The following is a 12,969-nucleotide window of genomic DNA, read 5'->3' on the forward strand; positions in this document are numbered from 1 at the left end:
AAGAATTCATTTCTCTGCGAAAAACTTTTCTTGGGCTTATCTAATTCTTTTGACACACTAAATACATCACTTTTATCATTGCCTCTAATCTCCTTGACAAACTTTTCTGAATGTTCTATAGACTTCGCAATATCTATGGCATTATTAAGAGACATATCGGAAGTTGTCCAGAGACGTTCCTGCACTTTTTTGTTATTTGTTCTCATCAAAATCTGGTCTCTTAATACTTGCTCATAAGATATGTGCTCGAAATCACAGGTAACAGCCAAAGATCTTAAAGCTGATACAAAATCCTCTACAGGTTCATCTGTGCGTTGCTTCCGAGAATAAAAGATAAACCTCTCCATAACAATATTTATTTTTCTTTCAATATCTTAAGCTTAACTGTAATGAGGCATAATCATACACATTAATATTCCCCGGATTTACTAGTGCTGGTAATGTTTTAAACTCTTTCAAAGCTATGCCACCCAAACAATGTTTCAACAGTGAAAGCTTTCTTTCCGGTTCACACTCCCCTTCCTCCAACACATCTACATAGGCTAAGAACACAGGTTCCCAAATCTCCCAAGCCATGGGTGGTTCACCAGGTGATGATAGAAATGAAGGAGGAGGTACAATGCCAGACATATTAATTCAAAATTAGCACACTATACATACATAAGTCTAAATGCAGAATAACTGAAAATAAATAAATAAATAAAAGAAATGTAATTCAAGATGTAAAGTCACAATAAGTAATTAATTAAATATAGTCATAACACGCGGAATGCGTGTCATTGAAAACCTTTCAATTGGTAAAACTTCCTCAGTATGGTTTCCTTACTAAACTGGGAAATTCAGGTGGAAACACAGTGAAACGATGACCCTGAGCGTTATTGTCAACACGATGAGACGATGACCCTGAACGTTATAGTCTTCTGCGTCGTTATTCCAGGATTGACGTGTCTGCACAACAAGATCAACGAGACTTAAAGAGAACGAGTTAAAACATCTCTACTGCTCCCATTGTTGCGCGATGACATCAGCGTCGCGTTGGATTCATGTCGTGGTTACAATTGCCCATGCGCGCGTACTTCAGAAGAATGCTCGCGAGTCAAGTTCACCGATTTCAAATAATGCCAAAAGATAAGTAAATCCTTCTTACTTCCTTTTTTCTTAAAAAAAAAACCAATCTTCCGCTTCCCAAATAAAAGTAGGAGTGGTTCTGCGCTGTTTCATGAGAATCTTGATAACGCTGAACCAATCATGCAGAGGTGAAATTTAAACAAGCAAAAATAAAAAAAATAAAGATCTTGTTCCGCTGAAGTTCCTTCCTCTGATGCAGGTTACGAGTATCCCGCCCGTCGCCAGTGTAGGGAAGTCAATAATAATCACACTGGAAGATTGTGGTTGTAGACAAAGTTTATTCAGTCTTCACGTCTTCAATTTCAAGTCAGTAATGCAGCCAACAGTCCCGAGTCCTAACTCCCCACATTCTACATATTCAAGGAATAACACACTGACTCAATGCACAAGCTTGTCACGAGCTACAGACACAGCTGAGCGCTCGTGACAGCTCACATGAGCGTAAGTACATTCCCAACAGGCAGCGTGTCGCTGTAAAGCATCCCAGCACATTCCTTTCGAGCTACAAGGAAACCACCCCAGTGTTCCGCTGTCTTTCTCATTTCTAGTGTGATACTTGGCAAATGTCAAGCATGCAGTAATAGCCGTTTGCAGATATTTATTAACATGACTGTTGATAATAATTGGATTTCAGTTTCTGGGGTGATAGATGAGATTTTAATTAAATATGACGCCTCGTCAAGGGTAGTAAGCGCTATATAAATACAGTTTACTTGTGCTCGTCATAAAATGCCGGCAGCTGCAGTGCTGCTATGTGGTGAACGCCCAGACTTCCGGTTGCCAAAGTGAGCGAAGTGTTGTAAACTGTGATGTAAGTGAATGTCTCGCGGGACGATGCTCGGCCTGGTGTGGGTGGTGTTTTCATTGCTCATTCCGTGACCTCGCTGCCCTGCCTTTGCCTTTTTTTACTTTACCAGTTATTTTTTTTACCACATTGTAGTGTTGTGAACCACTAACTTCTAGGTCCTAGACTTGTTCTTGAATGTATTCACCATATAAACCGTTTACAAAAGCTACTTGCAGAGGTTTAAATAATTGTGTTGTTTTTTTCCCAGTGAATTTATACAACTGCTTCTATGGCCGAAGTGACTGCAGTCTGTGCTCTGCCGCCGACCCCAAGTACCAGTGCGTGTGGTGCGAAAACCCTAGTGGCAAGTGTGTTTTCAGCGAACTGTGCCAAAGTCCTGCCACCGAGTGCCCGTCGCCAGTCATTACTGACGTAAGATGACATACTCCAGCAATTCTCCCCCCTGTGCCGCACAGCGAGATTGCTCTACAGTTCGTGTGCCTTTTGTTGCCTTTGTAGCGCATATTTCACAAAAGTCCGTTCATTTTGCATGCCTTTTAAAACAAATTCACCTGATAAGTATTACGTATTCCTTTTTGTCAAATCAATAACTGTTTCCTGCAGTGACTGGGGTGAGACAGGTTGCATGCTTTACCATGCGATGGTGGCATTGAGAAATAAGACGGAAAATTTCCAAGAAATAGCCAAAAACCTTCCAACTGCTTTGCAGCTTTACTGATAAAACTATGTAGTGTATTAACAATAATCTGTGAAAATTGGCATTCAGAAAACGTATTTATCATTTGCGCATCACCAAACGTTTTGATTTGTTTTTCATCCTATTAAAATATTTTTTTCATCACACAAGTACAAAAAAATGCGGTTTCTGAACTAGATTTTGAAATGTTTGTCAAATTGACTTGTTCATTTAAATGTGTGTTAGGAAACACCTGATACACTGCAGTCTTTCATTTCAAACTTCCCACAGCAGGTCAAACAATTCACTTTACAAAATCCTGAAAGCCTGCAGTCCAAGAAGGAAAAGTAATTGTAAACTGACTTCTGACTTCTTTCTATGAACATAGAGAAAATGTGACAAGATAAAAACAAGATTTAAAGGCATCTTTATTGTTCCTTCACTTTCTGCCTGAACAGAACACCTGTTCTTTGTCAACTCATGGGCGAGTAGATCCTAAATGAGTTACATCTGATAAAATCTGACTCGCAATAGTGAGTGAGTAAGTAGATTTTCTGAAGCCAACGAATAAGGAAAAGTAATAATTGTGTGTGAAGCAAATATTTGGTCAGTATCAGTGCTTGTTCTCCGTTTGTTTAAATCGACTATATCCTCCCCTTGGGTTCACACTATATATGTATGCCATGGCAGTGAAAATAAATGTGGTCAAATAAGACATTATTTAAGACAGTTGTACCAGGAAACATTCATTCAAATTTCAGTTTATTGCCACAGAACAGCAAAAGTGATGTGAGAAAAACACTTTTTACTGCCGCACTGATTGCATATATAGAAAAAAATGGTTACGCTAATAGTCTCAGTATCTCATGAGTATTTTAGCTCTCTGCACAAATGTAACACCTGGCATCTTGATTTTGGGTAAATACCTTTGGAAACCCCCAGATGGCCCAAATAACTGGTCTCACACATGACCAGAGGCTGCTACCCTTTTACAGCCCCTTGCTAAGGAGGTATAGAATACAAGCTTAACAGCCTAATCAAGATAGTGATATCCATCTCTAACCACAGCAATGGATTGAGACTCGGAGCGCTACATGCACACGCTTCTGGACCACTTGATGTGCCACATACCAGGGAAAAGAACCTCCACCCAACCATGACACTTAATGACAGCCAAAAACTCAAGACACCATTTAAGAGCCTGAAAGAAGGGAAAATGTGTGCACTACTACAATCTATCCTACAGTCCGGCTCCTGCAACCTCACAGAAGACCATATAATATTCGGATCAGTGATAACTTAGACAATGACACCAATTACGACCACTTCAGGGCATAACCCATCAAACCTCAACTTGATAGAATGCACCCCTGAGTTTGCGAAGGACCAACCATCATAAAAGGGCCGACTCTAGTCCTTTTTATGGACAAAGAAGGATAACTGGAAATAGAATCCATCTAAGTGACAGGTCAGGTCATCACCTGTCCTCTTCCACTTCAAAACAAATATGAAACAGACTAGAACGAACTGTGCTTTGCTTCAGAAAATTCATACCCTCTAATGATATACAGAGTGTACAAGAACTAATCGCCCACTACAATAAGAAGTGTTGCACCGGCATCTAAAAATACAGAAGAGCAAACAGTCTCACCAAAGGTATAATCAGAACTTAAATGAGGAAAGGAGACAACTCAGAATAGCAGAATGAAGATGGGCATAGATACCCTCCACTCCACACCTAATCAAAATTGTACACATGCAACTCCTACAGGAAAATCCAGTGGCATACTAAAACCTTGTTTTTCAGATCTCAACTCAACAATGCCTGAAATTGGCTTTGGGAACTTATTTGAGATCTAGCACAAGACCTGCCCCGGCAATGCTAGGACCGTTGACAGCGCCCCAGAAACCTGTGAGAGGTTTTCAATCTTTCTCGAATAGAAGATAAAAATGATAGAAAACTCTGTTGGGGAGAATCAATTAACCAAAAATTCTGAAAGACACACCTGTGGCTCAACCAGAACAGAGATACCGAAACTGCCCTTACAGACCATTCGCTCCACCGCCACTAACCCCCCCCCCCCCCCCCCCCCCCCCCCACCCATCCCTAACAAAATTTAAAAATGCAATGAAAACGATATCTGGAAGGTTGAAGCATCACTAAAACCCAAATTGTATTTCTCTGGCCCCATCACTTCCTCATTAAACAGCATCTAAATCAACTCTTCTCTCACCTATGTACCAAGATTGCGAATGCCCATCTGACCCAAGGTACAGTTCCAGACTTCCTGAAAATTTTACAAGGGTTTCGGAGGCTCGTCAAAGCAAATTTAATTTAAGCAACGCTTTCTTTCACAAAGCCTTTTTATGGTGTGGCACCCTCTTTTTGTTGCATACCATATTGCCTAAGAGAGCCCTGAGCGTCCTCTTTGTTTAGTCACTGTCTCTTGGTGGAGCCCTGCTTTTTAAGATGTAGATTGAGGGAGTAAGGCAGTTTTTGCTCAGTCGCTGTCCCTGTGGAATGCATTCCTCATTCACCTGCGTAAAATACCACACGACAAAAGTTTTAGGAAGGAACATAAAAGCCATCTGTTATGTTAACCTATGCATCGAGATAGTTGTGAGTTCCTAGTGCCAAGATGCCTTAAAGAGATAGTTTCCACTCTACAAGTTACTTTAATTCATTCATTCATTGAGGATCCACTATAAATGAAGCAGTGCAGTGTTTGAGCCCGGTCTTATAGATGAACATTCCTCTCCCTCAGGGAAGGGTCCACTGAAATATCCAGCCGTAGCCTGCCCTGCTAAGCTTGGGATATTTCCGTTGTACGTTGGGTGGCCATGCCTTCTAAAGCATGGGTGGTAGGATTCTCTTAAAGGATGCCAGAAAGGGTTGCTTCATGGCTGTATCTGTACTAGCAGGCTCTAAGTATTTATCAAATCCCTATTCCGCTGACAACTTATTTTAAAGAATTGGAAGCACTGTATCAACCAGTCCTGTAATGTGCACTGGAGTCCCTTCAAACGATATCTGTATTAAATATGGTAGGCTAATAAACTATTGAATATAATGTACAGTAATTTAATGGACTGCACATTTGTAATCTAGGGCTCAAGCAGGATGCTTCTTTTGTTTACTTTCAAATAGCACGGCACATTTTTGAGGCAAGTGTTGAGTTGGTGCATATGCTGATGTACATGCTGTATAAGGCACTCACTGGAGAGGAGAAGGTGGGCAGGGTGAACCATCTAATTGAGCGGCAGAACATAAACTATATCTGATCTGATGCATGTGCTTATTCTGTACAGGCTTGTCGAGTGCCCCTATCTTAGAATAGTGCAATTTCAAAGCATCCTACAATGAGTATGTCTTGAATGTTTCACATGTTTTCTTGTGCCAATGCGTTAACTTGGTATTACCATCACTGGCTGATGCTTTGTGTCCATTCCTCAGTTTGAACCAAGGACTGGACCAGTTAATGGAGGAATTCAGCTCACAATTAAAGGATCCAACATGGGTGTCATTGACACGGATGTAGAAGAAATAATTGTTGCTGGCCAAGCATGCGTTTTCAAGCCCGAGCTCTACTCTGTTTCGACCAGGTAACTTATTCTCTTTTTTGCATGGGTTTAGATGTGAAAGTTTAAATTTAAGTGGATATATTAAATGCTTTGTTTTTTAAATGGTTGAGTAAATGGTTTCCCATGTTTACTTGTGTGCTTTGATCAAAGTGCCCAGTTGTGTTTATGCCTAAAATGTGAATTTTCTCAGTTAAACACATATTAATTGTTTAGTAAACACAAAGCATCAAAATGATCTCGGAGCTTCATTTGGTCTTATCATTTGGGAGGGGAAATATATAGCTGCACCCGGCTTCCCTCACTGAAATTATCTATTCTTGTGCCTCGGTATGAGATGAATGGAATTATGGTAGATCAACCAAGGGCCACCATTCATAGTGTTGGGTTGTGGAAGGGCAATCACTGGAAAGGATTTCACCATAACACTAAAGTCGGTGTGTGTGTGTGTGTGTTTGTGTGTATTTTTCTGTTGGTTTCTTTGTAGTGCAGTTGTAAACCTAAATAGACTTAGTTCATTTGTCATAAAGCAATCAGAGAAGATTCTAATCAACATTCTCACTGTATTTGAGGGCTTTGGGGACATTTTCAGTACTCCCATCATAGCCTGACAGTTAGTGGGCTTAAATTGTAGCAATCAGAGCCCTTTACCATTCGTGCCCTGGGTTTTTACTTACTATTGAGCCTAGAACTGAGGACCAAGTTCACCCCTTTTGCACTTAACCCTCAGGGCGGTGAAGTTTAGTATCCCTTGGTTATGCCATAGGTTAGAGGACTCTGAACTCAGGAAAGACATAATCCTGCATAGGAATACATGGCAGAGAGAAAAAAACACTTGCAACATAACCATGTCATTGTTATTCCAAACTGCAGCCAATCAGGCGCAAGCACCCCTCCAGGACCTTCTCCTCAGAGCACAGTCCCTCAGATTTTCTACCGCACGTTGTGTGAAGGAAGTCTCCCTGAGCCTCTGCTCAGTTTTTCTCAACTTTTCTTCTGGATTCCAGTGTTTGACATGTCTTCAAGTTTGAAGTCTTTATTTAGACCCTGTACTTCCTGTGGGAAGCTGCGCTTCTACTCTGAAGATCCCCACAGCAAGTGTATATATTGTCTTTACCTGGACCATGAGGTGAGCAAATGTAAGTTTTGCAGGACCTTTTCTACTAAGACCCTTAAAGACAGGGAAGGTCATCTCCTCCTCTGGTTGCAGAGATTTAAGGACAAGGATAACCCTCTTTCTGACGCTGACAGCCTTATGTCTAGTACTTCTAAAGCAGCCAGTAAGCGTAGCAGTGTGCATGACTTGCCTTCTCCATTTCTAAAGAAAAAGAAACTCCCTCTTTCTGTGGCTCCTGCGGTGTCTTCACCTCCTCCTGCTTCGCCCACGAGATATGACTCTCCGGCGTCTTTTGCTTCTTCCAGTCATGTTTCCACCAAGAAACATGTTAAATCGTCGACGGGAGCGTTGACGATCGTCCCGACGGCGACTGTGACAACATCTGCTGCTGGCTCGTCGACGACGGTTACGCCGACGTCATCTATGTCGACGAAGGTATCTATGGGCTCTAGACCTGTCTCGTCGACGATACCTATCCTCTCGTCGACGAAAAAGAAAATTCTCTCGTCGTTGACAAACTTCATCGACGAGAGCTGTTAAATCTTCGTCTTCGATCCCTTCGACGAGTGCTTCGATGGCAGCATCTTCATCATCGTCGACGGCCACTTCATCGTCGACGTTGGAGACCTTGTCGACGGCCACTTCATCGTCGACGTTGGAGACCTTGTCGACGCCAGGCCCGTCGACCACAGCACCGTCGACGGTGGCACCGTCTATGGCGGAATCCTCATCTGCCTCTTTGTCGACGCCTATGCCGTCGTCATCAGCTAAGTCGACGACGACTTCGTCGACGGTGATTACCTCCTCTTCTGCATCGTTGCCATTGCTAGACCAGTTGTCTTTTTCCAGACGACAAGCAGCCACCTTCGCCATTGTTTGCCACTGGCTCTGAAGAGGACTCTGGTTCAGAAGAGGAAGACGGTGGCCCTTTTGGGGCGGCACGCAGTCCTTCGGACTTAGTCATTAAGTGCCAAGACTATGGTGAGGAACCTGAAGAGAATTATTTTCAGGATGAAGAACAAGTGGTGCAGGTTCCAACAGCGACACTGCCTTTGTCTCTCCTTTCCAACCTACAACATATGTTGGAGGATTATAACAGGCGATTTCCCCCATCACATCAGGGTTCGCCAGTACCAGCCGCACCTGTGCCCATAGTACCTCCTCCTGTAGATCCGCTACCACCACCTTCTGCACTGTCCCCGCAAGTCCAGACATCAGTCCGGATACACACTACTGTGTATGCCAATGATGAGGATGACGTTCGCCCTGATCGTGAAGAGGGCGAAGTCCAGGATGATGACAACGACGACATCACCATGGCCGATTGGGACGACTACCAAATCTAGAAGCCGTCCCCTCCTCCAGTGACACCTGGGAATTCCCCGCCAGTGGACATTGCCAGCCTCCATCAGTTAATGGACAGAGCGGCTATACGCTTTAAACTGCCAATAGTCCAAAGAGAAGAGGACTGTTTTCTTTATGATTTTAAGAATCAACCATTTAAGCAGGTCCATACAGTCCCCATTATTGATTTCATATCGAACGAAGGGTTGAAACTTACGCAGACACCAAATACCATCCCTGCACAAATGCCTCGCCTAGAAAAGAAATATAAGGCACCCATTGGTTCCCCTGCGTGCCTGATTTCGCAGCCGAAGCCAGATTCAGTGGTCACTCAAGCTGCTCAGCGACGCTCAAGGAACCCAGCATCACCTATTACAGCTCCTCCAGATCGGGAGGGTCGTCGCCTGGACGCCATTGGGCGGAAATTTTCATCAATGGCCTCTACCACGGTGAGAGCCGCAATTGCTTTAGCTATTCTAAGGCGATACGATCGTCAGATGTGGTCTGACATGGCTGCCCTTGTAGCCCTCATCCCGGAGCCCTCCAGGGATGAAACCTTGAAAATTCTGCAGGACAGAGAGAGAGCAGCTGAGGAGATCATAGACTGCTCAGTAGACATCGCATCGACTGGTTTCCGACAGCTTGCAGGGGCAGCTGTGTCGCGGCGACAGGGATGGCTCCACTCCACCTCGTTTTGTCAAGAGGTACAGGCAAAGATCCTTGATATGCCGTACGATGGAGAGACACTCTTTGGAGCACATGTTGATGAGGCTCTCCAAGCCATTAAAAAGTACACCGACACTGCTCGCTCCTTAGGGACCTTACATTTCCGAAAACAACCTTTTCGTGGCGCACGTGGACGCGGCACCAACTCCAATTTTCGTGGAGGATCTAATCAAACATACCGCTCCTATAACCAGGGTAATCAGCGCTACTCTTCCCAGCAGCAGCAGTCCTCCTGTTAGCAGTCCTCCAAATCCTATCTAGGAAAGTCTGCATATAGAGGATCTACCTCTAAACGACAATGACTTGCCTTTCCCCCCAAAAGTTGGAGGTCGAATCTCCCTGTTCTCTTCTCAATGGTCCTCCATCACCTCAACCGTTGGGTTCTGGACATTGTAGGCAAGAGCCATGCTTTGGAGTTCGTCAAGATTCCTCCTCCCACTCCTCCATCCGGCCCTCCTCCACCCCACCTCAAGGAGTTGTTCCAACAAATTCGGATTATAATTACGAAGGGCGCCATCTAAGTGGTTCCAAAGTCTCAAAGAGGAAGGGGGTTCTATTCCCGTTTTTTCCTTATCCTCAAGAAATCAGGAGACTGGCGTCCGATTCTGGACTTAAGAGCGCTGAACAAATATCTCAAATCCCAATCCTTTCGTATGCACACGCTCATGGAGATTTTGCGTCTTCTCTCCCAAGACGCCTACATGACCACCATCGACCTCCAGGACGCTTACTTTCATGTGCCAATTCTTCCACGTCATCGAAAGTACTTGCGCTTCCGAGTGGGATGGAGAGACTTCCAGTTGTTTGCTACAAGCCAGGGGCACAAGCATTTGTATGTGCCCAGTTTTGTGGGAAGTTGGAGGTGGCTTGATGCACTGCTGATTGTTGTAGCAAACTTTTTTGGTACCTAGTCATTTAGGTGCTCTGGGAATTTCTTGATAAAACTGTTACAATGGTTGCAGTCAGAACATCTCATCCGTCATGCCATCTTGAGGAGCAAAACACTTTGCTTCAGGCACACTCTGGAAGGACCGAGGCTCAAGGCCTCTACTCAAGGCCTGGCAGTGCTGGTCCTGCCCTGGATCAAACTGAGCTGACCTTCTGCACTTGTTCAACTTGTCAAGGCACTCTCTCACAGACCAACTTTATTTTGTACAGGGGCAACTCCAGTCCTCCTCTCCAGCAACCAGTGGGCGTCTTTCCACTATATGGTTGCATGCTGCTAGTCCTGGCAAGAGACATATTTTCCCAGGTTTCTGGTCTCGCAGTTGGCAAGGGAAGTTGGTAGTCAGCAACACAAACTTTGGTGCTCAAAGATCTTTTGAATTCAGCATTTACTTAAGGGATCACTTTCCCAAAAAATCTTGTATCCACAGTGAGGAGTAAATGTGGACCGGTGTTTGCTGCAGGCGAGGTGGAAATATAAGCAGCCAATGCACAAAGTAATGGAACAAGGGAGATTTTTAGCACTTATTCAGCCGATGTGTATCTCAAGTCACTGAATATGGGTGGGAGAGGGAGGGAGGAGGGGGAGATGGGATTATGAGGAGCCAGGTGGCCCTTATTTGCATTCCAATTCTGTCTGTTTCCTCTTTACAGATACTACACAGCAAATTTTCATATTGTGCTGAAGCCATATACCACAGTGCATTATATTTCAAGGATTTGTTGTAGGCTTTTCTTCGAATGGCATGATTACTGTTGTGAAAGCCTAAAGCTTGTTTTCTTCATACTGCATGTTTTTCTTCCAACTAGGATTGTCTGTGAACTTGGCGAGGTGGCTTCACCATCCTCTGGAGAAGTCACTGTTACTGTGAAAGAAAAGTTTGGCACATCACCTGGCTCTCTACTTTTCGCATACCAAGTACGTATTTCATTATTTTAAAATGTTTAAACCAAAAGCTAGTTTCACAATACAGTCACAGGGATGGCATGTACGACAGCATCATTACTGCTCTTGTGCTACCTTATGTTGACCATTAAACCTTTCCTTTCTTGACCTTTTGTGATAAGTTGAAAGTGTTCTCTCAAAATTGCACTGATTAGTAAGGGGGGGGGGGGGGTGATTCAAGATGGTGGCCCGGTTTTTAGAATACATGTTTGGTGGAGTTCATTAACCACCTCTATCCATGCTGATTCAGTACTATGAAGCGTACAGAAACTTAACTGGCCATGATCTAATATTAAATTAGATTATAGGCAAAAATATGCCAGAATTAACATGTTTCTCCAGAACCTTAACAGGGTTTGGGAGGATAGAAATTGGCGATCCTAACTTGATGAATGAAGATCAGCACTGAGCCCGACAGCTGCATGCTTTCCAGTAGACAGTTACCTGAGCAGGGATAAATTATAAACTGCACACGTTTCTAATCCTGTCTATGCCTTAATGCAAGATCTGGCTAGGGCATCATTCAAGAAGCATTTGGCATTTTTCAGAAAGCACCAGATGTTTTTGTTAGATTCAGTTAATGTGGGTTAGGCACTATTACAGATTTGCTGGGATACAGTTACTATTCAATTGGTTTGAAGCATCCTTACGAGTACTCCTAACTCATAGGCACTGGGAGTCCAAATTATTGAATACAAGTGTAAATATAATTCCATATAGCAGCCATTCAAATCCGGAAATGGAGTGAAGGTCAGATCTGAAAAACAGGTTAGTGTTAGATTCCTTACCTTAGAATATCCCCAGGCGTCCGACTAGATCCGGAGAGTTTTCATCAGCAGTACCCTTGCGTGTCGGTAGGCGTCGTCTGCGGCGCCGCATCCGGCGTCTGCATCGTGATCGCCGGGATGACATTGTCGGAGTACTTAGATGACGCCCTCGTGCGCTGACGTTAGTTCTTCCATTTTCCACGCCAGTAAGCGCACATCCTGGAAGAACAGTTACCCAAGTAATTTTTTGACTAACATTTTGGCCTATTTTTGGCTATTCTTTTCGAGTCGAATTCAACTCCTGGTGCCGGTAGGGTGCCAGGGTTCAAACCGTGCGACGCCTGTCACCACCTGATGTCGGAGACCGACCCTCACCGCCGGTGTCTCTACTGCTTCAGGGCCGACCTCAATGACAAGTCGTTCCCCGACTGCCGGGCCTTGACCTCTAAAGCTAGGCGGGAGCGGTCCCATAAGCTCCTCGAGATCCGGCAGTCGTCTCCGCGCCGCTCGAGGTCCCGGTCGAGGAGGAAGTCGAGGGACCGGTCGCAGAGCCGCAGCCATCGACGCTCATCTAGTCACAACCACTCGACGGGCTCGACGTCCTCCGGTAAGTCGAGTAAGAAGTCGAAGAGGTGTCATCGCTCTTCTGAATCCCAGTCGCACGACTCTGCAGAGGTTCGAGTGACACCACCCCCGCGGCTCCGCGGAGCCACGTGCAGCTCATTTGGTCCCATACCCTCCGGTCCCTGGACTGCATGCGACGCCGGAGGAGATACGTCACTTCAGCGTCGCCATGAGGCGCCGCTTCCCTCCGTTGAGACTTGCTGGTGCACCTTCGGGCCCCGCAGACCCGAGCACGCCCTAAGCGGGCTGGTGGCTTTGGCCCGGCTCTATCAGGGGCTTCGTTGCGGTCGACGACTTCGGTCCCGATGC

The 12,969-nt window shown here is 44.7% G+C and overlaps 1 protein-coding gene across 3 annotated transcripts in view; it reads left to right on the forward strand.

The window, feature by feature from the left end:
• PLXNB2 (plexin B2) overlaps positions 1–12,969 on the forward strand; it is a 629,238-nt gene that overhangs the window by 468,074 nt on the left and 148,195 nt on the right. For all 3 annotated transcript variants that reach the window (XM_086967392.1, XM_086967395.1, XM_086967394.1), the window contains 3 exons: positions 2,184–2,347; positions 6,067–6,215; positions 11,134–11,242. In XM_086967392.1, coding sequence (XP_086823518.1) covers positions 2,184–2,347; positions 6,067–6,215; positions 11,134–11,242 — 422 coding nt within the window. The remainder of the gene's footprint in view (positions 1–2,183; positions 2,348–6,066; positions 6,216–11,133; positions 11,243–12,969) is intronic.

The sequence above is a fragment of the Lissotriton vulgaris genome, chromosome 1_1 (genome assembly GCF_964263255.1).
Source record: "Lissotriton vulgaris chromosome 1_1, aLisVul1.2, whole genome shotgun sequence".
In the NCBI taxonomy this organism is placed as follows: Eukaryota; Metazoa; Chordata; class Amphibia; order Caudata; family Salamandridae; genus Lissotriton; species Lissotriton vulgaris.